General features: G+C 37.8%; 1 protein-coding gene across 13 annotated transcripts in view; it reads right to left on the reverse strand.

Annotated features, from left to right (window-relative positions):
- Positions 1-7,912: 7,912 nt before the first annotated feature.
- Positions 7,913-27,476, reverse strand: part of NRXN1 (neurexin 1) — a 668,503-nt gene continuing 648,939 nt past the window's right edge. For 7 of the 13 annotated variants that reach the window (XM_056487058.1, XM_056487056.1, XM_056487055.1 and 4 more), the window contains 2 exons: positions 26,329-26,416; positions 7,913-11,176 (listed from right to left, as the gene is read on the reverse strand). In XM_056487058.1, coding sequence (XP_056343033.1) covers positions 10,869-11,176; positions 26,329-26,416 — 396 coding nt within the window. In that variant the 3' untranslated portion in view covers positions 7,913-10,868. The remainder of the gene's footprint in view (positions 11,177-26,328; positions 26,417-27,476) is intronic. The other 6 variants (XM_056487060.1, XM_056487057.1, XM_056487054.1 and 3 more) reach the window with 1 other exon arrangement.

The raw sequence follows: 27,476 nt of genomic DNA on the forward strand, positions 1-27,476 counted from the left end.
TTTTATCCATCCTCAAAGGAGGTGGAGAACAAAGCAGAGCAGTCAGGTTTGGCAGGAAGCAGCTGATCCAAGATGAGACTGTTTGTCTGCAAATTCCTGTCCTTCCCTTAGACATATCCCTGAGAACAGTTACCTGCTCAGACATCTGCCTAAACAGGAGATGGGACAAGCCTTCGTGGAACAGTGCAAAACATAACTAGGACTGATTTAATTTCTCCCACCTGCTTTGACTTGAGGGGTTGCAAAGCACTGCAGGAGATTATTTGTAAAATAAGGTGGTTTCCTATATTGCATTTATCCTGTTAACACTTTAATCCCACCAACTTTACATGCAGCAGATTTATTGCCACCATTTTGGTTGTGATCTCACAAAAGGAGCCAGTTCATCTATAACTTGGTCCTGTCAGTGCTGTCTGTTGCTGTAGTAACACAATAGTGTTATACCTTCAGGAATCAGTGCTGCAGAACTGCTGACTTTTCTAATAAGGAAAAAAAAAGAAGATAAAAGACCCTTTGATTACATCTATCATTCTATCATTCTTTGTGTTGCAGTCCTGTAACAATGGAACTTTAATGTTCCCTCTGAAATAAAAAGGAAAAAAAAAAAAAAAAAGAGAAAACAGTACTTTCTCCATTGTGTGAAGTTGAAGGAAGGTCTCAACTTTAAATCCCAGTGACATGGATGTATCCTGCTGGGCTCAGTTTTATGTTGGTACAGCCACAAAACATTGTAATGAAGTCTACAGAGTTATGCTGACATAAAATCCTCTGAGCAGGGCTGGAATCAAGCATCTAACCTGTGCTGCATTGGCTGTTATTCCTGTGGGCTACCCTGAAGGATGCTCTGGCCCACCCTGGCACAGTAAATCTCTGCCTCCTCCATGGCTCTGATGTTTAGTGATGGATAAAAACCTTTGCTTGTAGCAGCAGCCGTGTTAACCAAGAACATCTTCCTTTCATTCCTGCTTTCCTTTCCTACTGCATACACTGGAAGCCTGGATAATCAACAAGATACCTATTCCTGAACAGTGCAAATTCAAACATAAAATTTACCTAGCAGCTTAAGTGTCACATTTTCTCCTTCCCTTGTCCCACTGAACACACCAACTGTACTTCTATGCACAAGTTGTGTCTGTGCCTGGACAAACACTTGCTGCTAGTACAGGCAGCAAGATCAGACTGAGCAGCAGATGCTGCAGAAATTACAATTATTTTCCACATTCATCCTTTAATGGGTAGAGGTATTTCAGGGAAATAAATGCTCTCTAAACATACTCAATAATGGCAATACTCTGGTGGACAAAATTCAATAGATAATTATTGAATTTTAACTAGGAAAAAAAAAAACTTAGAAGTGACTCTCTTTCCCTTACATGTTGCAAATACTGTTATTTTAATGAAAGCCTTGGGTTTTGCATGTACTTGGAGTGCTTGAAATGGGCACCACTGTAGCAACAGAAAAAATGACTGGACAGTATTAATGGGTTCCTTGTTGGCTTTGGTTTTTTATGGGCCTCCTGTGTAAATTTTCCCAGATTATTTTAAAACTCCAATTAGAGTGATTTACCATCCTAATGCTCAATTATTTGAAATCTGTTTGCATCATATAAGAGACTGAAAGATGATTATAATTTACCCCAAAACTGATTGTCATTCGATTGTTCTTTCCCAGCATTAGAAAAAAATGAAAGCAAAAAAATCCCTAAAACCCAAACATTGCTTTGCCATTGCTTCTAGAGGTGCTGTGTCTCTCCCTGTTGCAGATCCCAGAGCTGTGAGAAAAGCTGGACCATCCAACCTGCACTGAGCTCAGGACGACCCTCAGTCCTGGGCTGCTTTAGCTCCCTGCCTACCAGTCAGACCACACTCAGCATTGCAGAGTTTTTAAATACAATTCTGAAAACTGAAGTGTTCTGTTTGCACTGTCCCCCTTTTGTTAGTCTGCATTATTTATGGCTGCAGCTTCAGGACTTTCACATCTCACCAATCTGCCAAACCAAAAGCAAATTAGGAAAGGCCACTAAGGACTGCAAAAGTAAGTTAGGTATCCACAACAGCCTACTGTCCATCTTAAGAAGTCAGATTGGTTTTAAGGTTTCTGTATTGGCTTTTCTTTATTCAGCATTCAGGATGTTTGTTCAGGGATATATCCTCCCTCTCAATTTGCTCTCTGTAGCACTTTCTAATGTACTGATTTATTTTAGGTGCTATGAACACCCAGAAAGAAGAAAAAGAAGAAATCCCTCCTCCCACTGAAATGAATGGGAATTTTGCCTCAGAGTATGTATTAGTGCCAGTTCTGCTCCTGAGCCAGGGACTTTGCTGGTGTGCAGCAGAGTCTGTGCAGTAGGTCCCAGGGATGAGTAACCACTGAAAGTTTTCACTGGAGCAGAACAACATAAGATGCAAAGATGAGCTCCCATGCAGGTCTGGCAAAGCTGCCCCCAAGAAAGACACCAGCCTATTGCCACAATTAGAATTAGAATTAGATGGACAATAATTCAAGTTTATTTTTGAAGTCTCTGAAATTCTAAATTAGCTTAGGTGATACAAAAGCCCAATATGTCTAAAAATTCTAAATTCGTATTCCTGCTGCTGAATTGAAGTGTTCTCAAATTAAACTGAACTGTTTCTGAAAAAAACTTGTTAACAGAGAATGTTTCTTTCTATAATTATCAACTTTTGGCAAAACTTAATAATAAAAATAGACTTCTCAAGATGCTTTTTAGAACTTAGGCAAGACTTTTAAGCAGCTACTTACACACAAATATGGTCATTTACAAGAACTCAGATTTAAAAATCTTTTAGCATCAGTCTATATTGTCAGTCTTTGATGTCTAACACTTAGAAATCTGAAAGAATTAATGATGACTATTCAGAATACTCGTATAAAATGTTCATAATAATATGCAGTGTGCCAGGGGGAAGTGCAATCACTCTGTAGTTAAAAGCAGCAATGAAGTCTCAATCTTAATGGAAATGGCAGCTTTCCTGTCTGCAGAAGTTACAAGGAAAGATCTCAAAATGTAGCCCAATCTCTTGTGGTTTCCCATGATATTTTTAATACTGACTACATTGGGAAATGTATTGCAATTAATTCCCATACAGGAATAAATTTATTTTGGTGAGAACTGTGTTAGAGAAGACTGTCAAAACTTTGTTTAAAAGCAGATGTCTTGAAAAATCTGGATGTAGATTCTCCAAAAACTGGATTTGTTCAGCGTGGCTCCTGCTCTGAGCACTGGCTGAATCCATTTCTGCCCCTGCCTTTCCTCCCAGTTCACCTACCCCAGCAGCTCCAGGTTTGCTTGCACAATAGTTCTGCAGGTTACAATTGCATGATGGCTGATCCCAGTGCTGGTGACATGGCTCTCTCAGACAGTGCCACCTCAAACTACTTCCATATTTATCTTACCTGTTCAAAGGAAACAAGCCTTGTAAACAAGCCTTGTAAAGCCTTCAGGTTTGAAGAAAATAGTTGAGGGGATGCTATGTAGCAGAGTGGTGGTTAAAGAGGAAGATGTGGGCCAGAATTAAAGACACTGAATCTTGTGAAAATACAAGGGAGGCCTTTATGTCTAACAGCAATTGGCATTTGGGGCTGGGTACTAAAAACACCCTAATTTTCTTGCAGTGAGTTGTTATGAGCACACTGGAATATACCAATACCCAAAGGATATTTTCAACACCAAAGTTTTATTTAAGATCAGGCTTGCAGTTCTGAAGCAGCTCAGCTGTTCCCACTCCCTACAATTAACTTCACAGAGTGCTCTGCATGAAAGACTGGACACTTTGCAGATTAAATTAACTGCATGAACAAACCTAACCACTAATTGGCACTCAGTGTGTGTGTGACCAGGCTACAGCTGGTTCAAAGACAATCCTGAAATCTAACTTGGACATCAGGTCCACAGCATCAGCTACAATGACCTACAAGTTTATTCTTACTGGGCTGTGCTTGCTAGTGCAGATGTACACCAACCTGTGAGTCAAATCCAGCAACCCACATTTAGACAAAGCTCTCAAAATAGATGAGAAACTCCTAGAGGTGATGACTGTTGTACTATCAATATTTTGAAAGACTTCCCTAAAAAGAGCCTGAAGACAGGTATAAATGAGCTCCCAAACAAATTTAGCCTTTAGGAAAACTGAGTACAAACTTGCCTTTCCCAAGCACCACCCAGCAACACACCAAGATTTAAAATAATTACCTGAAATTTCTCTGCTTGTCATATGGAGATTTTCTGGTAAGCATAAGACAAACCCTGCTTGGTTTGGGGTTTGTTTTTTTTTCTTCATTTCTCTCACAGTATTATGTTCTTTTCCTGCTCCCTGGACCTGCCCATAAATCAAATATAAGTCACTAAATATCCATCTCCAGATTGGTAGCCAGCTAATCCTGAATCTAAAGGAGAATCCTTGCACAACTAGCTCACATGTAGAGTGAAGGGTCTGGTAACTACAGTGAGTTCTAGCAGAACAACTTTTCTGCCAGGTGGGATGCTGTAACAAGCCTGCTCCCCCTCCAGGTGTAATCAGCAAGGAATTAAACCACCTGAAAGGCTGGTTAGAAGACTGTGGCAGATGGGGTAGGGTGTCCCAGGGGTGTCTGTTTGCATTATCATTTTCTTCTCCAAGAATTTACATCTTGTGCTGAAATTTGTCTCTGTCCTTATGGTTTGATAAAGCACTCTGCTGGATCTCATCCTGAGCCAGCTTTCTGGTGTCCTGGAAAGTTGGGGATCCCATGTTGTTGTGGGGTGAGTTTAATGCCTGTGGGAGGTTTCCTCTGGCTGGCCTCCTTCTCCAGGCACAGGAGGTCTGAGCTTCTCCTCTCTGGTGGGAAGCAGGGAAAGTGCTAAAGGAACACTGCAGTAACTCCCAGTGAAATTCCTGAACTCTCTATGCCACCACCTCTTTGAGAAAGTATTTTGCAGTTTATCATCCAATAAATGCTTACTGGCTTGTAGTTGAACTCACTCATAAGAGTCCAGCCAGTTTGCCAGCAGTTATTTTTAGCTGCCCAAATTCCATTTCCCTGTGTTATTTGCTACAACCAGACTGACACATTCACATTTTGATAGCCTTGCTGTTGGTCCCTGCACTTGCTGACAAACGAGCTCATGCCTTTATTGTTTACCAAAAGGATGTTTTTGAGGATTACTGACCTGGATTTCTAAATCTCTCAAGTGTATGCCAGCATGAAATTACTGTACTTAAAGCCAATTTACTCACTGGAAATCCTACACCCTTTGAAATAACTCAATCCCTTATGTCAACATTTTTCTTCTTTGAAAAACCCTCAGTGTCTACCACAATCAATCCCAACTGGAGGAGCAATGATTTATGGAAATCTGTTTGTTGAACACAGTGCTCCAAAGCTTCCTCATGAAGGGAAGCAGAGGGGTAGACACCAATCTCTTCTCTCTGCTGACCAAAGACAGGACCCCAGGGAATGGCATGAAGATGTGTAGGGGAGGTTCAGGTTGGATATCAGGAGAAGGTTTTTCACTCAGAGGATGGTTGGGCACTGAACAGGCTCCCCAGGGCAGTGTCACAGCACCAAGCCTGAGCTCAAGGAGCATTTGGACAGTGCTGTCAGGCACATGGTGTGACCCTTGGGGTGATCTGTGCAGGGCCAGGAGCTGGACTCCATGATCCTGATGAGCTCCTTCCAACTGAGCATATTCTGTGATTCTGTGAAATGAAGATATTTGTGTAGTAGAGAGTGACTGAGATAGAGAAAGAAAGGGGCCAGACTTTCTGTTACAGAAGTTAGAGCTGGTGGCTGAAGTCTGAGAGCATCAGTAGGAAGAAGCCTCCAAAGTAAGTGGGTAAAGGACAGGTTGAGTTCTGGCCCTGTGTCTGACAAAACTGTATATTTTCATCTGTATATTTTCTGGAATTTCCAGTTCAAAGCTCAACCTGTGTAGGATGCTTCTGGTTTCATGAAGAAGAGCAGTGACCAGCCAAATCAGCTGCACTCCATCCAGACGAATCAGAGGCTGGCAGGCAGGCAGTTTTATCATTCCCAAGCATTTATGGATTTATAAATTGAATTAAATGTAGTGTGGATTTCTCTTTCTCCCCACTCCCATGAGAGACAGAAACATTTTAACACTGAAACACTTACAGAATTTTAAAAAATGGGGGTTTTAAAATAAACTAAATAGCCTGCATTCCAAATGAATTTATACTGACAAAATTACCTGACCCATCTCAATAGTTCTAAGAACTTCTATACAGGCCTGTACTGAACTTAAAAGCAAATTTATATAATCAAAATGAAAATCAGACCCAGAACCCCAGTTTAAAACTGTTTCATTGAACTACCAAAAAGTTACATAGGAGGAATTAACAAACACAGTTGTCATTTACAGCCTATGTGTGCTTTATTTCCCTCACTCTAAGTCACATTTGGGGGCATTGTTTAGTTTTTTCTCTTTTCTCATCACCTTGTGAAGGCTTTTTAGCTGCTTGACCACAATGATAATTGATGATGGAGGCCACCACTTGTAGTGGCCAGATAATGATGAATGATGCAGGTAGAGAGAGGCCATTAGGATTTTGGTAAAAGGGAGCGCACAGTATAGATGTAAAAATACCAAAACCAATACAAAAAAAAAACCAAAAAAGGACAAATATATTGTAGAATTTAAAAGTTTATAATTCAATGTGAGTTGTTTTTTGTTTTGGTTGGTTGTTTGGTTTTTTGTTTTTGTTTTTGTTTTTTGTAGTAGTGAATAAAAATCACTGTTCTAGCTCCTTCAAATGTCTATAAAGCATTTTTCTAAATGGAATATTCAGTATTTATTTAAGCACACTCTCAAGACCTAACATCAGTATAAAGCAGTTTAGAACTTTAAAAGTGTTTTATACCAATGGAAGATAGGGCTTGTTTTTCTCCAGATATTCCTGAGCTTAAATTATCTAAAATACTTCAGTCTATATGTAATTAAGCAGATGAATAAATCTCATTGAAGTCAAAAAGCTGCTGATGTGATTTAAGATGATACAAAATTAAATTCTATTTGGAGCTTAGATCCAAAAGCTTAACTCCATCCCCATTCAGCAGTACATTTAGGCAAGTTTAGACACTTGCTTAAATCAATAGGATTAGATGTTTGCTTGAAGTTGCCCATGAATTTAAATGCCATGCTAAGTAGGAAAGCACTTATGTAATGGATTAGCTCTGGTTGAAATTTTGTAATTATTATCTAGAAATGTTTTTAAGGACCTGAAATACATTCATTTTCCCATTAATTTTTAAATCATCTTCTAGGCAAGAGAAAATGTTTTCACTTTTAACAAATGTTTTAACTTTTCATCCCATTACCTTACCCTTCTTCACCTTATTTCCACTGCAGAAATCAAAAAGTGGCAAAAAGGGGAGTTCTTTTTTCATAGAGAGGGGGAGGAGAACATCAAGTTTTAATTTTTTGATTTAAAGAAAAAAATACTAGAAAATTTCAAATTAAGCAAGTCTGTACCAAACCAATTCATTGATGTCATTAATACATTTCTAACTGGGCCAGTTGAATCCAAGACTTGTAGAAGGTTTTCACTGAAATGTACAAAAAGCTCTGAGGTCACTTTTTCCTGACATGAATGTCTGTAACTTCATACCAATTTGCCAATATTTTCACAGCCTCAAGATGAACAGGCACTCACAATCTAAGAGCAAGAGAAGAAACAAGCCAGCATTTGTATTAAGAAACATTTTTATTAACAAAACAGTAAATTCCACTTGCTTAGCATTTCCAATAATGAATAAATTGGCCTTGCAACAAATAAAAAAATTGTAAATATCTATCACAGAAAGCACTATAAGGTTAGGGGCATTGGGCCTCTCTTTGATGTCTTAGGGTTGAAAGTTTCACACGTTATTTAGTGTTTTGTTAAAAAAGGCAACACAATACAGTCATAGAAATGAAGCCATCTCAGTCAAACAAATTAGGTTATTGTAGAGAAAGGATCCAATTTTATGTTAGGTAGTTGGTTTATGTCTGTTTGTTTGTTGCTGCTGCTTTCAAACAAAAAGGAATTTTAAATCCACTTGCTGGCATTTCTGATACATCCATAATTGTTGTTCTTTTGGGGGTTTTTTTGTTAAATTATGAAATTAAAGAGGAAAAAAGGAGAACCTTCAGAAACAGTGTTAAAATGGTGTTTTCTTATTTTAATAGTAGCAGATCTTTTTTTATTTTCTTTTTTTTTTCTTTTTTTTTTCTTTTTTTTTTTTTTTTTTTTTGATGCATGGATTTAGTTAAAGATTGATCTTTAACTGCCTGGAAGTTATCCTGACAATGCTATTTCATTAATGCAATCACCACCAAGCAGAAAAGACCGTTTCATCTTGCCCAAATCATATTCTGTCATGTCCAGTCTCCTGTCAACAGATTACTCTTGTTCTTCTAGGTATCTTCAAGCACTGAAATCTGAACACCACCTGGCTTTCAACTTCTTTCCCCCCTCCAGCTGAAGTCTCTTGCTTCCAGCAATGACCTCCAGTCACCCTTGCCCCTGCCATTCCCTGAGTACAGCTGTCTTGTAAAGGTGGGAGAAATTATGAGTGCCACAGGTAAACAACAATCTAAGAAATGAACATCAGGTGGATTTTGTGAGTTTTTTTCTGGGTTTTTTTTTTTTTTCATTTTTGTGTAAATGCTAATGAAAATAAAAAGTCATTTCACAAATGCAACATGGCACACCTTGATGTGGTTGGCAGACTTCAAGAGAGGTGTTTTCATGTCAGCTACATGTATTTTTAAAGTGCTCTGACTCCCAGATAGATAGCTGTACCAGTTCCCAACCTTTTTTCATCAGCTACAGTGAGTGACACACAACAAAATGTTTTGTGTCTGCTGTTTAAAGCTAATTTTAAATTTGTCCTTCCTGTCTGTAAAGTGTGAATATCCATATCCCTCCCAGGAGGCCTTCTGATGATTTGGTTGATTTCTATTGAACTACCCTCTTTCTATCTAATGCATTCCCTTTGAACTTCTGTGTAAATAATATGTTATGTTATGATTTATTGCTGTGAAACTAATGAAATATTACTAGAAAAAAAATTCCAAACTTAACATGTAAATTACTGCATTACACTTCATGTGTTTAACTAAAATGCATTAATGTTTTATATATGCAAGATAAGCTGTGTCACTTTAAAACATAATGAACTTATATCTGTCTGGTTATGATGTCTTGCAGAACTATGCAATCAACTTAGCTAAAAATACTTTTTCATATGTCAAAATGCCCACCATTGAAAAATACTATCGTGCACCTCAAGAGTATTTCCTTTTCGGAGAAAGGGATAAATTCTGCAATAGAATCAGCCTGGATAATTACAATGGGTATTTTTAGATCTTTTCCACCTTGTGCTGTAGTAGCTGTTCTTCATATGAATGCCAGATAAACACTATATGACACTTCCTAAGATTCTCAAGACACTCGTCATTCTTGTAATTTCTAAGAACAAGGTTTCTTTAAGGCAAACCGTGTTCTCCAATAGTGAAGCTTTGACTGGAAGCCAAAGGCCAGTTTCAGTCACTAAATATTTAGCTAATTAATGAATGTATATTTCTAGGAAAATTGGCCATTCTGATCAACTTCATTGATGCATATCAGGAGCAAGAGATGGGGATAGGAGGGAGAAGACAAATTACAGTAGAGATATATTTTTGCTTTCTAGTCCACTTCTTTCATACAAACTACTGAAACTTAATTGCAACATAATAGAGCTGTACAGGTAAGAAAAAAATTAGCTGACTCTTATATACATTCATACACATCCCCCTTTGTATAACCACTACACTGTAAATTAAAAATTAAAAAAAAAAAAAAAGGGGAAAAAATCTGGGACAATTTATAATGGCTGCAAAAAAACTGAAGAATGTCTGTTGCTCCAGATGTCATAAAACTTTCTATACCTAGCAACACTTATAACATTGAGTTTACCAAAAATGGCTGAAGAGCAGATATAGTTTGCATTTTCTATACAACAGGCTATAAAACATCACTTATCACAGTCCAGAAAGCACATATAGATGTGTTTTTATATAAACATATGTAATAACATATTAAGCGTGCATGAAAATTTCCCAATGATTGCATCTATGCCCTCTTGTTTTTCTTTTTTTTTTTCTTTTTTTAAAATTTTTTTTGTTTTTTTGTGGAAATGTGCCTTATATTCCAGATTTTTGTTTTTGTTTTTGAAAATAAGGCCTCCGTACTATTTTCCTCACAACCAGAAAGGGGCTTTTTGAAAGTATTTCTACATAAGTCTTCAGAAAAGCCAGCACTTTGTTTCAAAATGCAAGTTTCCAATCACTGCTTCACTGCACCAGATGGCAAACTCTTTATGTTTGCTTGTTGAGTCACCATATATAATGACAGTCTTCTCTGACAATAAGACTAACTTACTTCTCAAGAAAGCGCTAGCACTTTGGCTAAATCCAGAATCATAGGTAGCTTCTTTTTCCTTTTTTTTTTTTTTCCTGTTTTGTTTTTATTTTAATTTGATATTTTTTTCATATTGTGCCTCGATGTTGTAGTAATACTCCTTGCTTTATGAATGCGTGGTGTCATCATTGTCTTTCAGAAACGTTCCAGCAACATAAAGACAGGCAGAGTAAATGAAAACACTGTGGATGTTAGGGAATTTATCAGCTCCTGTTTCTGAAAAACAAGAGCATGAAATGCTTGTTTTTAAAAACAGTCTTTCCTTTCTGATTGCATTCCCTGTCTTTTCTGTTTGTTTGTTTGTTTTTGAATGTGCTTCATAAAAAGTAAAGTAAATAAGTTTGTATTATGTCTCAGATAAAATGAAGACTATTTCTATACAAGCGTTCTTTTAGATGTTGAGATCAGACATAGTACTCCTTATCCTTATTTTTCTTGTTTTTGTTGGAACTTTTAGCGCTGTTGGGCTGCTTCTCCTTGATGACAGCCCCGTTGGATTGTGCTGAGTTACTGATGTAGTTTCTGCTCTCGTCCACGTGGTAGGAGCCCTCGTCCCGGTTCCTGTACTTGTACATGGCGTACAGGAGGATGAGGATGCAGAGCGCCGCCGCCGCCACGATCCCCACCACCATGCCCGTCGTGCTGCTGGACTCGCGGATCACCTCGGACGAGCCGGGGTACTCCCGTCCTCCTCCTGCCCGGGTGGGGTTCGCTGTGGGTGGGGGATGAAAGAAAGGAGAGGTCAGTGTTGAGCTGGCACACCAGCGTGTATCCAGGACAGCCTGGCCGTGCTGCCCCCCTCTGCCAGTCCAAAACCAGTCAGGATTGCAGCCCATCCCTTTTTCAGGCTTTTAAACGAGGGAAAGGACAGCAAGGAATGTCTCCTTCTAGCCTTCAAAGGTATAATTTGTCCCAGTGTGTTATTAAGTAAATAATGCTCAAATAATCTGAAATAACAGGCGTCTCAAAATTTAAATGCAGGGGCATGAACATCTCAGAGGAAAGGATTTCCCTCTCTCCCTCTCTTTTTGTAAGGAATATGACACCACACTCTTTATTGAGAAGGCAGTGATGCTAATACGAATAGAGAGGAAAAAAAGAAAATGGCTGATAGCAGCCAATAAATTCACTACAGATAAGGTATCCTCAGCTCTCCTATACATTTTCCTCACCAAGCCTCTCAGTTTCTCCTTTCCTTCCAATATTTTCTTTTCTTTTTTAGAAATTAAATATATTTACTCTTAGTACTTTTAGAGAGCTATCCAAACCTACCTCATTTTCTAATTCAGAGTCCTCCTTGAATATGGCTACACTTCAGAGCACTTTTTCACTCAATTTCTCCCATTCCCTCTTTTCATCATTGACACCATTATCAGATGTTCCTTCAAGGATTGCTTTATGTCCCAAGAAAACCTCTCAAATTGCACAGAACAAGGACTCAGCTGCTGAAAAATCCACCTCTGGTCTTTTCAGCTGTGATATGAATAGAACTGACCTATGTCTTCACACTGGAAAATATTCTTGATAGGAACTATTGTGTTTTCTGGCATATTTGGTCCCCTTGCCATGAGGAATGAAACCCTAATTCCAGGAGGAATTTCTAGTTTAAATGCTCACAGCACACACAGTGCTTTTATATTTTCCATGATCTCCTTTCTTTGTTGAATTTTGCAGCAGGAGGGGAGGCAGATCTTTGTATAGAATCACTTAAAGTGGTGATAGCTGAGCTAGATCTTCTCTAACCTAACAAATGTCATGGAGAAAAATGAAATGATCTGGATTTATGCAGTATTCCTCTGATTACACCAGCATTTCCAAACTCCTGGGAGGTTGTGTATCCTCAGCATTGCCAGCCTTGGCTGAGCTCAGGAGAGCCAGGCTGGCCTAGACAAACTGCATTTTAAATCATTATACATGGCTAAAAATTCAATCAGCAAAGTATAGATGCTAACAAAAGGTACTAAATGCTAGTTTTAAAATATATTCATAATGGTAACTTTATCAGGGTGTGCCTACAGGTAGCACTGTACTGAAGTGTGTTAGAAAAGTGTCTTGCTCAAAGTGCACAAAAGCACACTCCATAGTCACTTTTCTAAGCACTGTAAAGGCATAATAGGAAGATGATGATTTTAAGGATGCTACATTAAAGGTAAAGCCAGCCAACCTGTCAAACCTGGTCAAAAAATTGAAGCAAGTTTGGACAACCACAATTGGAAGCAGCCACCAGCTACAGATATCTAGAACTGGCCTATGAATAATCAAACATAGCAAAAAAGCCACAACTCCCCAAAAGAATAAGTTCCTTCTCCATGCTGGTATTTCTCATCATTTATTTCTTGGTGATTTGTGTTCTTACTGCTGAAACACCTTTTCCTGGCAGTTATTTCAAACAGGTTTAAAGAAGCTGACATTTTGTTCGGCTGGAAGAACAGAGCAAAACAGTAAGATTCAAAAATCCTCATATCAAATAGTATTTTAACTTTTTGTATCCTTCTGAAAGTTTTTACTTGTTACGAGTTGGTGCACTTGGTACTTTCTGTGGCTACACAAGAGACCTTGAAGATTTTAAGAAGTTTTTGTCATTTCAGGGCAGATGCCACCCTACTAAGAAAGGAGCCCTGTTCCAAAGGAGTCAGTGACTGGTTGAGATCCTGTTTGTTAATGCAGCTATTGTAGAAAATGGATATTCTTTTATACCTAGGGTGTCATTTACTGTTTTACAAGAGACAATGCATTGTGTGCAGAACAAAGACTGAGTATTTCCATAGTGAATGAAAATGAGACAGTCGTATCCTACTGTATGTGATTTCAGGAAATTAATTTCTGTCTGAGAAATAACAGAAGCCACTGAATACACTGTCAATACCTGATGGATTAACAGCTGCTCTTTCTCTTTAAGGTACATACATTTGGGCCAAATACTGTCAACTAACTTTCAGAGAAAAACATTCTAATATTGCAACCTAAAGGAAACATTTAAGGTATATTTTCCAATGTTACCGAAATTCATGCCACTCACCTGGTGGCTTCCTTTTATTTTAAGAATATTTTCCCAATTATCTCATTTAACCCATCTCTCTGAGAAATATTCAACCACTACATTAATGCTATTTAAACATCTCAAAGCATCTGTTGTTGCATTTGTTTGGATTTCTGGAAAAGGAGTAGTTCAGCAAAGAAAAGGACTTGCTATTTTTGTTCCATCTGCATTAAAATATGCTTTTACCTAGCAGGGCCTTTTCAGACAAATGAAGGAGGAGGAAATAGAAAAGTTTTATAAAGTATATAGGTTTTTCTGTGAGCACTTTAGATAGGAACAGCTAATGGAGTACACACCAGAGCAAGAGTCCTATTCTGAGGACAGGGAGAATAGGGCCACTGGAAAAAAGCAAGCTTCAATTTCTTCTGAAATCTTTATAAATAAATCAATCCACATCCATAACATTGCTGAAACAGCTGCCTTCTATTTGAGCACTACCTTTGTTTGACTGAGATTCAGTTCCAAGGGGAATTTACCTGTATCTTTTCCCCCTGCAAGACAGGAGCTATTGCAAGGGATGGAAGATGATCTCAGTGGAGAGCAAACAAAGATTATAAATTTACAGCAATTGTGCTCTTTGCTTCCCAACTCTTTGGGAAACACTGGATGCACTTTTCTTCCCAGCATCTTGGTAGCTGGACCAGGCAGAGCCATTGGCTCCTGGCACAGCAGCAGAGATCTTCAGGTAACCTTGTCTGCTACTCAGCTGCAGTCACTTGTAGTGTCTGCAGCATGAAAAAGATATCAGCTTCATCCTAGACATCTCACTCTAAATGAGAACTGAAATATCTTATTGGAGTATGTTAAGATTAAATGACATAAAAATTAATCTGATTTTTAAGAGTAAACAATTGCCTCAAAAATATACCCAAAAACCAAACTCTAAAACTATCTATTTGTTAAAACAATAAATTGAGGTTGGCTTGATTAAGAAAAAGACAAAATCATAAAGGCACTAAATATGCTCAAACCTCGCCATAACAGTGAGAGGAATTGATTGTCACCTTGGGGTGCAAGGATTCCTTCTTTAAACAACTTCTCTGATGCACAGCTCTTCCACTCAACAGCCCACAACCAGCATTTTTGTACTGCCTCAAAGACCAGCTTAGAAAAAACTGAGTTCTAAAAACCTCTTCTACCACTTATGAAAATTTTTGCATGAAATAATAGCAATTGAGCATAGTTTTACATCGTGTAATAGTGGATTAGAAAGTTATTATTCATGACTGTATTTCTAAGTGGTTTAAAATTTAGAGAGAAAGAAATCTAACTATTTTCAGTGCCCAGTTTTCATTAATACTGTGAAAAGAAAATTGGAATTGCAGGTTCCCATGGTGTTTGTGAATTGAAATTAGCAGACTGAAAAACAAAACAAAACAAAACAAAAAATTACAAAAGGACCCCAAACCTGTTTTCTTTACATTTATGCCTTCCCACAAACTGTGAATAGGAAATTATTCACAAGACAGAAATGTTTAACTACTGCATTTGCAATGAGGCATGAAGGCAATTATTTACAGGACACATATTAATTTTCACTCTGTGTGCTATCATTGTAGAACTGTTTGGGGTCGATTTTCTGCAGAATTGTTGGGTTCTGATGAACTGGTTTCTGAGCTCACTGCAATTTCAGCACCTCTTTACAACGAATACCTCTGAAAAACAAACCCCAGCACTTCCTGTACAGAACTGGGGTAAATGCAGCCCAGCTTCAAAAAAAGTATGAAAGTCTGTTGTAGATTTGTGTTTAAAGGAAAATTTTAAGGTATCTGTTCTACTCTTTGGTGCACAAACCCAGGATATAATGCATTAAGATACCTCTAAAGTGACATCAACTAACTTAGATTGTTATAAAAATAGTCTAGCAGTAGAACAGCATCCACAGCTAAAAAGCTTGCCTTGCTAAGAAGCTAAACATTCTCTCTGCACTGAACAGAGTGCTTATTACCAAGTGTAATGATTTATCATATATCGACTTCAAATCATTTACAGCTCCTTAGGACTGCAGGTTTTGCAAGTAACTTCTTTTTCCCCTGTGGCTGAGAGGTGGAAGGTTGTTTTCTCAACCTTTTAAAATGTCATCGTAAATCTGAAGGGAGATAGGTTAGTTGGCTGTACAGTGCCAATTGATGGGCCATAGAAAATCAATGGGCTTTAGGAGTTTTGCAGAGCTGAGGGGAATATTTCAGTCTTATAAGGTGCCTTTGTGAAAATATTTCCCACAAAACTAAATTTAATTTTAGCCAAAATGGAGAATGTAAACCATTGGATCACTTATTGTTTTAGCAGCCTTCATCCCTGTGGTCTTACACTTTTTATTAATATTTTTTAACATTTTAGTTACATTGCTTCTCTTTTATTATTCCTTCCCTCCAAACAGGATTCTTTCTCCTTTTACCAGTTCAGGTGTCCTATCTCTCACCACTTCTATATTTGTCATTCAGCTTTGTACCTCTCCTTCTTTATATTCTATGTGAAATAATTTTCCTGGTTTTGTGCACGTCCTGAGGAATCTTTGGTAATTTTGTACTTTGTTTCAGAAGTTTTGACTGACTAGCAGACTCAGTAGTTGATCTATATTTTAAATTGAAGTATTCCTAAGTGTGTGTGGGGTGGGGTGGGAAGCTTTTGCAAATAAGATAACATAAGGAAGATGAAACAGAAATATTACACTACTGACAGCATGTTTTCAAGCTAGCTCTAAGCTGCTGCAATAGTGGGCCACCAGTTCAGACAGCTAAACTGGGATCATTTGCTCAGTGAGTTGCCTGCCCCTCTTGCTCCCTGAAGACTCAGGGTTAAAGCAAGAAAAGAGCAGGGGCATTGGAAACATACATTTTTGGTGGCAGCTAGCTGTAAGATTGGCTGCACTGAACCAAAACCGTGACCTTTGGGCTCCACTGACTTCAGGAAAAGTTTTGCTATGAGCTTTGCCAGATCAAGGTTTCATTGCTTGCTATTTTTAGCACTGTCATCTCATTAAAAAAAAAAAATCCAAACCACCTTATCTAGGAACCAGTTTTCAGCAGAATACCAAACTGAAGTTGTAAAGCGTGAGGAATCTGCAGGCTTGGCCTGCAGAGCGTGGAATGATTCTTGCTCATGAAATGAGCTGGAGGTGCAGACACCCACATTCATGACACAACTGTGGGTGATTCCCTGATTTTCCTCCTTCACTAAGCAGCTACTAGATGAAGAGATAAATGTCTACCCCATGAACATTATATATAAATGGCTTAAATGTTGAAGCTGAAAGCACACCGCATTCAATTTGTTCCAAATACTGTCATCAAGTCAGACCATTACTGACAAAGTTGATAATGTGCTTGGGAGAAGGGGCCAGGCTTTCAAGACATCCAGAATATATTTGCACACACACTGGGAGTGCATCTGCTATAAATACTGAACTACTCCTGGTCCTCAGAATCTCAGATTCAACAGCTAAACTTGTTCTGCCTGAATCCTATTACTGCCTAAAACATATATGCTTCTCTGGGAGAAGGAAGAGAAAGACAAATGGAATTCAGGATAGATATACGTTACATTTGATGTAATTAATGTTCTTTTTCTCCTGATAAAATTATTAAAATTAATAAGACTGTCTTTTTTTTTTTTTTTCTTCTCTCATCATAGTCTGTAAAACAATCTAGTGCCTCTGATGTTGGCACAAGGGAAAAAGGTTTGAGATATCTATAAAGCTTTGTTTCATTTCAGAATATAATTCTTGTGTTCTCACTTTTTTCATCTTTCATTTGTCCCTTTTCTGAAACTTTTTAAAGGATACATTCACAACATAAGATGTATTCTAGATCTGAAGCTTCTGTTTAAGCCAGTTCACATTTAAACCATTGAAGTTCTAGATCTACACCATAGTCCTCAACCTCAGAAGTGCTGTTTTGAAAGCTACATAGACTGGCATGTCAACACAGCAGAACAAGGTTTCATCCAGTTCTTTATATAGTCAGAAGGAGATAGCCTAAGGTTAGACTATTTCAGGTACATTCACCCTCATTATAGGTTACTTCTGCCTTGAATTTTTTCTGCTTCCATTTATGAGCAACATCCTTGGAGAATACCTAGTTCTCAAATTTGTCAGCATTCACCTGCCACTTTGCAGGCTGTCAAATTACACCTCTCACACACTACAATACCCCAGTGCTTCTGCACAGGTTTAAATTAGCTGTGAGCAAGGAGTTGAAAATTAGCAGCAGCATCCTTAGTACTAGGTGGGCAAGAGCTAATGTACTGACTGCTAGAAAACACCAGCAAGAAGTTTACAATTTGTTCTTGTTTCCCTTGTCTGGCAAAGAGGTCACCCAGTTCTGCCAGCAGCCTTGTATGATGGTTGCTGGTTTGAGAACCTGCTGCAGGCAGTCACAAACTACTCTAGAACATCATATTAATTGAATTTATCAGCTATTGGAAATTTCCTATAGAATTTGAAAGACCTGGTTTAACATCTCATTGCTCAAGTTTGGTCAGAGAAAGCCTTGGCACAGAAACTGTGCAATACAATGCTAATTCAGGCCAGTATTTTGGCTATAAACCTTCTCCCACCTTTGCAAAATACTGTCCCTTCTTCTTCTACCTTTTTCATTAAAACAAGGATGAAAAATAGTCCTGAGGAAAAGTGGGTTTCCTTCACCAAAAGAAGAAATTCAATGCATATGCATTATGAAGCTACAAGAAGCAGTTTCAATACAGTGTCCACAGTATGCAAGAAAATATATGCATGAGATGTAGCAAATTAAACCAAAATGAAGTAGAGCTCAAGGAAAACAATGAGGTTGCATCAATCAAGGCACCACTAACACAGAGTCTAATTTCAAAGAAACTAGAACTCATTTATTTATTCAACAGTCTATGTGCATTCTTGAGCCTAAGTTTAAACTTGATTTTAAGGATGTATTTTTAGGATGATGCACTTTAATTTAGGGTTTTTAAGCAGATTGACATGAAAATGAAGGGAGCTCCTTCCAGATTCAATCATCTCTCTTTACCTCATCCTTGTGTAAGTAAATCCTCTGCCTTTCCAAAATTCCTCATCAAATTAGAAAAAAGAGTCTCAGTCTAGTCAGTATATTACTTGCCTGTTTCTGAAAACTTCACTTTTTCAATTAACAATCTTACTTATTTTCTGCATTTTTCACCCAGAGTGTAAAGTTCACCTGTGTTTTTGATAGTCCACATAATCTATATTTGGTCTTATATCATTGTTTTCAGTAAATATGATGTGTTTTACAGGCTGTTTTTTAGTTCAGCGACTCTTTGGTTCCAGATTTAAAAAATCTACACCTTTTTTGGAAATGGTGGAAACTTCTCATAATGGAGGCTGTCAAAGAACACACATCTTTATTTTTGTGGCTAACAACAAAGAGTACCAAAGATTTAGAACTGCCTAGAACCTATTATCATTTACTAATGATACATGCATGGCCACTGTAGCTTCATGTGTTTTATTACTGAAAATCTTGAATACCAGGCTTGAAAACCATGTCTGCTTTATTGAAGAGGGCATTGACATAGACAATTCACAGCCAATTAATTTTTAAGGTCCATGCAGTATCTGTAAGACAGCTTCTTTTTTTGGGAATATCAAAAAGAATAGGTCAAGCAACTGCTCATATGCAAGCAACAGTTTTTCCTGTAAATTTTTCAGGAACGTAAGCCTGCAATTAACTTGAATAAAAGGACATGATATTCATGGACATCTCACTGAAATGTCTAGGGAATTTCTTAGCACTGAAAAATCTTAGGAATTCCTCTGAAGTCAGTGGATTTGTGAATAAGTGATGTGGAGGGCCTGGTTTGCTTCTCTATGTATGCACCCCAGTCCTGCAGCAACATCTTGTTCAGCTTTGCCTGTAAATACCTTCAGAACTGACTCACTAGCTGTCTTTTACATCTTTAAAAGAAAGAGAGAGAATAGAAGCTTCTTTCTTTGGACACTCCTTCACGTGCATTGAGTAATGTGCCCATTTTTCTTGAATTATTGTTCATAGAGAGTATATTTCTTGAAACTACTTGAAACATTGCCACTTAGTTTTGTCTATTCTTTGGAGATGTCTAACTCCAAACCACTGAACATGTAACAGCAGGACTAACAACTGTCACTTAGTAAATTTCTTTGCACAAGAGTTGCTTTTCTGTGTTGTCTGCATATGTCTGAGGCATGAAATAAAGATTTAGGTGCTTCCACACAAACAATAACCTCAGTTTTTGCACTGTGAATCTTTGCTAGCTGGGATTAAACCACAGCAGCCACTCTTATATCATTCTTCTACATTTTATAGAAGTGAGAAGACCCATCTTTTGCAAGGATATGTGTGCAATATGAATGCACCCTCAAAGTTCACACCCAAGGAAAACCGTTCATCATTTACGAGCCAGCGGAGCGAGTTAACAGAGAGCCTTGTGTGATTCATAGCAGCCTGATGTCAATATTTCTTACCAGCCACAGCTGAGCTGCTGGTATTGCACTGCTAGAAAGCCACTGAGTGCAGGAAAAAAGCCAGCTCCCCAGTATCCATCTATATTCTTCCATCTGAAGCTGGGAATGTATAAGAATCCTAAGGACTGGCTAGAAATCTCCAGTTCTACTCAGTATTCCCAAGTCTCAGTGGCATGGCTGACAAAGAGTAGAGGTTGGTATTGGCACAATGGATTAATCATGATTTTTTTACCTCATTTCTTTAGTTCATTTGGGGAAAAAACTATTTGATCAAATTCAAATTGGAAATGTCATATTTATAATTCACTGTGACAAGCACTAGGACCTCAGCCTGTTGACAAAGAAGTAGTTCGATTAACAATAAAATAATTTGGAAAAATGCAGCATTTACTTTCTGTTCCTCTAGAGAAGGCTTTATGATTTATTAAAAAAAAAAAAGGCTTAATAAGTATTTTATCTTCAATTGAAGGAAGATTAAGCTGCACCTTAATCCCCTCAGTTTTTTTATGCTTAGCCATAGTAAGTGCAAACACTTGGAAAGTTTGTAAATAAAGCATAGTTTTCACCCTGTAGTAGCTTATATAGAGATGTCTATGTGTATTGAAGCTAAACACTTTAAAAGTCTGATTCAAGACAACCCAGTGATCTTTCTGGTCCTGGAAATGCATATAGAACTACAGGATAATTGGACTGAGGCACAAATATTCCCTTTATGTCTCAAGCCATAATGAATACAGTAGCCCTATGAACTAAATGTAATTTTATTTTTCTTTGTTTCAGCTTCTTGCACAATGAATTCCATGAAGAGCATTAAATAGGGCACTTGCAGTGATGTATAAATTATAGGAGTCACTTCACCTCCTACTGCAATGTTATCTGGCTGCCAGATGCACCAGGAATACAGTGCAGTAATTTGTGACAGGAAAAAAGAGCAAAACTTTTAGTAATGAGCATAAAACACTCACAATCTGTATTTCAGAGCTCTGCCTGTTAGAAAAACAGGTATCAATGCTGGGAGCAAACCTAAACCATCAGAAGGTGGCTGAGAATATAGGGTTCTGAGCCATCTCATCTGTCCAACATGTAGAGGCACAGAGAAGAGGATGTGCATTGCAGGAAGCAGTTTGCATGCAAACCCCACACTGTTCTGCTCACAGGACAAAGCCTTTCCCAAAGCAGTGGCTGCTCTCTAAGAGTCATCTTCAGCAGTGACTTGTTCACTCTCTAGGCTCAACTGGCGCTTTGGAGATTTCTGGTTGTCACCAGTTGTTTTCTGCAATGCAATTAGCTTGGGCAACATGTAGGACAAATTAAAAACATGCTCAAAGATCAGTCCAGAAGTGTTTATCCTATTAACCATTCTTACTTAATAATATAGGAAAATAAATTATTTCATTTATCCCTCTGAATTCAGAATTAGGTCTAAGAAAGCTTACCAGTTCTACCAGCTGTAATACATGACTGAACTCTGTCCTGATTATTCTTATTCTTTTTATTCACAGAATGGTAAAAGACAAGATCTGCCACCAATCAAGCACTGCCCTGGGAAGTGGAAGCCAAAACTGCCAGACAAATCAAGAGATGATTAGGTATTTTCTTTGGTTGCAACATGTGGAGTTCCACTGGTTGAAAGACACTTGTTTGAACCTGAAGAAAAACCCCTCTTTCACTTTGAAGGTTAATCTCTGCTAAAATTTCCAAGACCAGTGAATATTCTGGCATTAAGGCCACCAAAACCTCTACTTATCCCAGGAGAAGTTTTCAACCTAATTGCGAGAGTAAACCTCTGTCAAGTCACAAATTTGAGAAAGATTTGTGCAAAATTTAAAATTCATTTGCAGAGAAGGAACTGTGTGTTTGTCTAAAACAGTAAGACTTTTTTCCTGGTTGAGAGTTCCCTGCCATTAAACACAGTGATTTCACTTCATTTCACCCAGCTCAGACCTCTCTGCCTTTTGGAACATTTCAATAGCTACAGAAGTGGTTAGATAATAGCTAACAAATAAAATACCAGCCCAGAGTAACTGGAACAAATAAGCTGTGTAGCACAAATGCTCACTGAAACCCAGCAGAAATCAGAGCTCTCTACAGAGTTCAGCAACAGCTGGAACAGCAGTCCTGATGTGCAGAATGGCAATTTGTCCAGCTGCAGTTTTATAGCTCTTCATGTAAAATCAGTAAATTGTCCAAGGTTCTTTTTTTTTGGATAGGTTACCACTAAAATTTTTTGCAACTTGTCTGCAAAGTGAAAAGGTTTTATTATTTCCTTCATGACATTAAACTGAGGACATATAAACTACTTTTTTTATCATTATTATTATCATCATCCTCAATCTTCATGTTGTTATTGGTATTTAAGGGAAGGTGGAGAGACTGTGAAAGCAATACTTGTTGCCTTACTACACAAAACATAACACAAAAAAAATATGTTGACTAAGTTTTGCATGCTAATAAATTTGTTATGACTTCATCCAATTATGGCACATTTAGCAGTCTGTATACCACAATGAAATCTGCAATTATAATTTTTGTGACTTTATGTTCCAGACAAGATGATGGGATTGCTGCTCAGCAGCTCCTAATCAGGTTTACATTTTTATGTCCTATATGAAATTTGTGGCAAATTGCATCTCTCCATTTATTATTTAGCAGACAGGTGCACAGAAAGCAAAGCTGGTGGTGGCAGAGTGGGACTTGTTAGCCACTACAAACTGCAACATGTTTGTACTAGGAAAAAAAGCCCTATTTTATGCATAAATCTCACTAATTAGTAAAATCTGCATAAGCAGTATTTTTTGAGATATAGGCATACCATATTCGAAACATCGTTGAATAGGTTCTCAATTGGAGCTGAGAATTTTGGTTAGAAATAGGTATATTATGGGCAATTATCATGGAAATAGTGAGTTATGTCTCTGCCAATCACAGAAATATTCAGTTAATATTAATGGCTCTGTTAATAAAACTGCAGGGGCTTTGGCCATCTCTTGATTGAATTCTTGGTAGAGAAGTGTTTGACCACACAGCTCTGAGCCCATCATCTCTTGCCATGAGCTGGATTCCTTTGCTGAAGGATCCCAGACTACAGCCTCTGAAGCAAAAACATAAAACTGCCCTAACCATCATATATTCAACCTTGTAGAATTGTTAGGATACACAAGTCTCACCACCATTAGTGAGGATGTTGAGGAGTAGCTGTGGAGAAGCCAATCTGGTTTGCAAAAAGGGTTAAGCAGAAAAAGCTGGACTGAACCATGGGGACAATTTAAATAGAGGGACATATCCTTCTGCGTCTCCTATTCCAAATGAAAAGAGAAACAGCCACTCACTGCCAACAATATTGTGTTTCTCTCCTTGAATTCCAGCCTACTGTTAGGAGTGGCTCAAATCCACATGAAGACCACAGTATTACGGAGATTGAGCAATGCCTACCTGACTATTCATGGAGAAAGGTTATTCATAACACTAAGACTAAAAAACCTTACAGAGATACTGATGTGCCAGAAGTTACAGCTTCAGTAACCCCTTTGGTTCAGGTAGTTCCAAGTATGATAAAAGGACAAGGCCAATGAAGGCAAATTAACAGCTTTTAAAAGTTGAGAGTGGGAGGACGAGTGACATTTTGATGAGAAGAATGACAGATAAAATGATCCAGACAATTTGGATTATGCAGAACATAATTCCTGTGCCAATCCACAGTTTAAAAAAATAAAAAAGCAGTAGCAGTTGGGATCTGACAAATGAGACAGTAAAACCATTCTCAAATAAACAAAAATGAGAAATGTAGCTGTGTGATGAATACTAAGCTAAAACAGCAAAGCTGAACACCAGCATGTAAAGCTAATGGAAATTTTTTGCTGAAAGATTAACATCCTCATCCTTCTCCTGAACTATAGTTTGGACAGAAACAATAAGCTGTCAGAAAGTTTCATTTCACCTCTCCCATTCTTGCACCCACGAGCTAAATGACTCTGCATGGCTCAGAACTACCAAACACTGCAGCCCCAGAGCTCAAACTACCTCAGAGAAGAATTATTCTGAAATTTCATTGGCTTTCAGTGAGCTGTAAGCCTGAGAAAATACGAATACAGCTTTAATACCAAAGCTGCATTCCCAGATGATTTGGAAACTTATTTAGTGCTATGTAAGTAATATATTCCTTTAAAATCACCTTATAAAATAAAATAACACTCCTCTAAATGTCAATTTACTGAACAGCGCTGCCTGAATTAAGTAAAGCAAGGAAACAACTGGCATAAAAGAGCTCAAAGCCATATGAGCTACTGCACTAACTCATACTGGACAGGACACTAAACTTGCTAAACTCAAGAATTTGTAAATGAGAATGAAGGAGCAGGAAACAAAATTCCTGAATATCTTGATCATAACGTTTGAGACTTCTGTGAGTGAAATATCTCCCTGAGAGGCACAAAACTGTATGAGTGTACCTGTTGTACTCAGTTTTAAGAACAATCATTCAATTTCTTGAAATTTTGAAAATTACTCTGAAATCCTTTAATTGGAAAGTGAAAAAAGAATTCTGCAGTATCGCCATCAAATCTGTAAATTGGTTCCTGGAAGAGCACATGCTGGACAGCCATTGAGACAAGTCATAAATGTCTCTGCATTTCCTTCAGCTTAAGTAAATAATTTTTGCATGTGGGTATCAAGCTCTGTGTCTTAAAATAGGAACCACGCATTTGCATATGAAGAAAAATTTCATTTGTCTTAGGGCTATGTAGACATTTCTCCTGCCCCAGATTTTGGCATCATTCTAAGATGGCTCTTAGTTGCTATTTGCTATTAATATATGAATTTCAAATTAAACTGGTTTCTACTTGAGCTAAATATGTTACTGCTCAACAAATAGATCCTAATTTTTTTACTATTAAGTGAATTAGCAAGTACCAAAGATTGCCAAATTACCTCAGACAACTAGCAGTGGGCATGCTACCAAACAGCACAGAATTCAAGGGAATTCTGGGGAAAATTCTAAGGAAAATTGAGATTTATCTATATGGTACCACGAGCTGTTCACTCAGGAAATATAAAACCTAAACCAAACCAACAAGGAAATAGGAATAGTTAATTGGACTATTTAGGATTTTTTTTTTAAAAGATATAGAGTAACACACTTTTTCAGACTGAAAGTTTTGCAGCCCTTTCACTTCAGTGATAAATGTTGGGATTTTTAGAGATGGTATATAGTATTTACCTGACCATAACTGAGTATACTTGAACCTTTGGAACAGATTGCCCAGAGAAGCTGTGGGTGTTCCATCCCCTGAAGTATCCAAGGCCAGGCTGGATGGGATTTTGAGCAACTAGGTCTAGTGCAAGGTGTCCCTGATCATGGCAGGGGTTTGGAACGAGATATAGACCTCTTCCAACCCAAATCTTTCCATTATTTCATAGAGAAGAATTATTACCAAATCTCCACTATTCAGTGGAGTAGGGAAGACATAGCCAAAACACCATCAAGTTTTTTTGCACAGAAAATGCTAGAATGTCAAAATATCTTGTTTCTTGTTACAACTAAAACATACGCTGAATAGGAATGGCTTGGAAAAAAAAAACATAAAACAATTTGAAATTGTTGTCTTCTATGTCTTCAAGTTTTATCTATCTACACAAAATTTCATACCACTAATAGTAATTAAAAATTAATTCAATTCTACCTTCCAGTGTATGAAGGCAGCCCATAAGAAAAACAGAAAGGGACATTTTATAAGAGCTGTAGTGACAGGATAAGGGGGAAATTGATTCAAGCTGAAAGACACTAGGTTCAGATTAGATATTAGGAAAAGATTCTTCCCTGTGAGGGTGGTGAAGCACTGGTAGCCCAGAGGAGCGGTGGATGCCTTATCCCTGGAATTGTTCAAGGCCAGGTTGAATGGAGTTTTGAGCAAACTGGTCTGGTGAAAAGTGTCCCTGACTATGTATGGGAGATAGGAACTAGATGATCTTTAAGGTAGTTTCCAACCTAGATCATTCTATGCTTCCAGAACATAAAAAACATGATACTTTTATCTTATTAAGGGTGATTTTTAAGGCACAAACAATAGCAACACTTTCCTGCTAAATGAAGCTGTACCTCCTTCATCACAACATAGTTGCAGGGGCCCTAGAATGCCCTTCCTAGTCCATCCTCAGGTCCTCAGCCAAGCCACAGGTTAGCTCAGATCATGACTTGTGCTCCCACCTGATGCCTTGGAGCAGATTCTTCCTCTCTGCTAACACCACCATATGAAGAAAGGGCCCAATTCAACCTCACTTTGTGGTGCACAAAGGGACTGTCCTGCTAGCTGGGACTCTGGGGGACTGGAGCATGCAAATATGAAAGAAAAGAAAGTAATAAAAAAAGTTGACTAACCTAACCCACCTGAGCTCGGCTCACAGGGATCGATGTCCTCGTCATCGCTAGGACATTCAGCCGAGGCCACCAGGATGTCATCTGTAGTCTGCAAAGAAAATAAGAGTCAAATAGATGTACTTGAATTGACTGAATATGTTATAAGATTCTCACCAGCATGTCTTCTTTTTTCTTTTTTTTTTAAATTCATACGAGGCCCAGAGCATTCCAGACTTAAAGTGTAAGGGTGCAGTGACACTCTCCAACTCTCTATTAATGGGACTTGGCTTTTCAATTTGCACTTGTCAGGATTTAGAACTGTGTTAGATATCCAGTGTGGGTGTTTACACATTTTAATATTTTTTTTTTTTGTAATAAGGACAGAAAGTAGAAGGACAGAGTATGTATATTGAGGCTGCTGGTCTTCCCTCTTTATCTCCAATATCTCTACCATAATATTACTGAGAACACTGAGGGCATTAAAAAACAAGTCAAAATAATGAACTGCCTGCAGTGCAGCTGTTAAAAACTATTGTAAATGTAGTGATTTCTCCATTAACTTCACTTGCTTTCTCAGATGGAGCCAAAAAAATAAAAATGACAAAAAGAAAACATGTCTCACTGAGCTGAAAACTATTTAACGAAAAGAAAGTCAAGAAAAGAAAACAATAATAAATATGTATATGCTAGAAGTTTTTATGGCATTTTCTTAAATAAGTGAAAATATCTTATTTTCTTAAAAAAGTGAAGTATTGTGTGAGTGCTTTGTTTAGGTCCCAGGGCCAAAACGTATTTGGACAACTTTTTGTATAAAGAAATTATATAAATCAAGACAAAGGTGACAAACCAGTGGATGTATAGTATAACACACCATAAAAGTTAAAAAAAGAACTGCCTCTTACAGTGTAAGAACAAGGAGATATTTAATGAAACACTGAGGCAATCAATCAGTCAACGTGAAAAAATTGATATCTTTTCAAGCTACCTCTGAGAACAGTCATTTAGAAATATAATAATAATGTCTACAGTAATTCAAGGAAATAATAGCATGGAAATATAAGCTGTCATGCACCTGGCCATTTCTCAAGAAATTACTAAAGAGGTTAGGAAGACACCTTTCCTATGGGCAAAGCACTTCATAATTGTCCATTTCAAACTTCTGCTCACCT

This window comes from Oenanthe melanoleuca, chromosome 3 (assembly GCF_029582105.1).
Source record: "Oenanthe melanoleuca isolate GR-GAL-2019-014 chromosome 3, OMel1.0, whole genome shotgun sequence".
Classification (NCBI taxonomy): Eukaryota; Metazoa; Chordata; class Aves; order Passeriformes; family Muscicapidae; genus Oenanthe; species Oenanthe melanoleuca.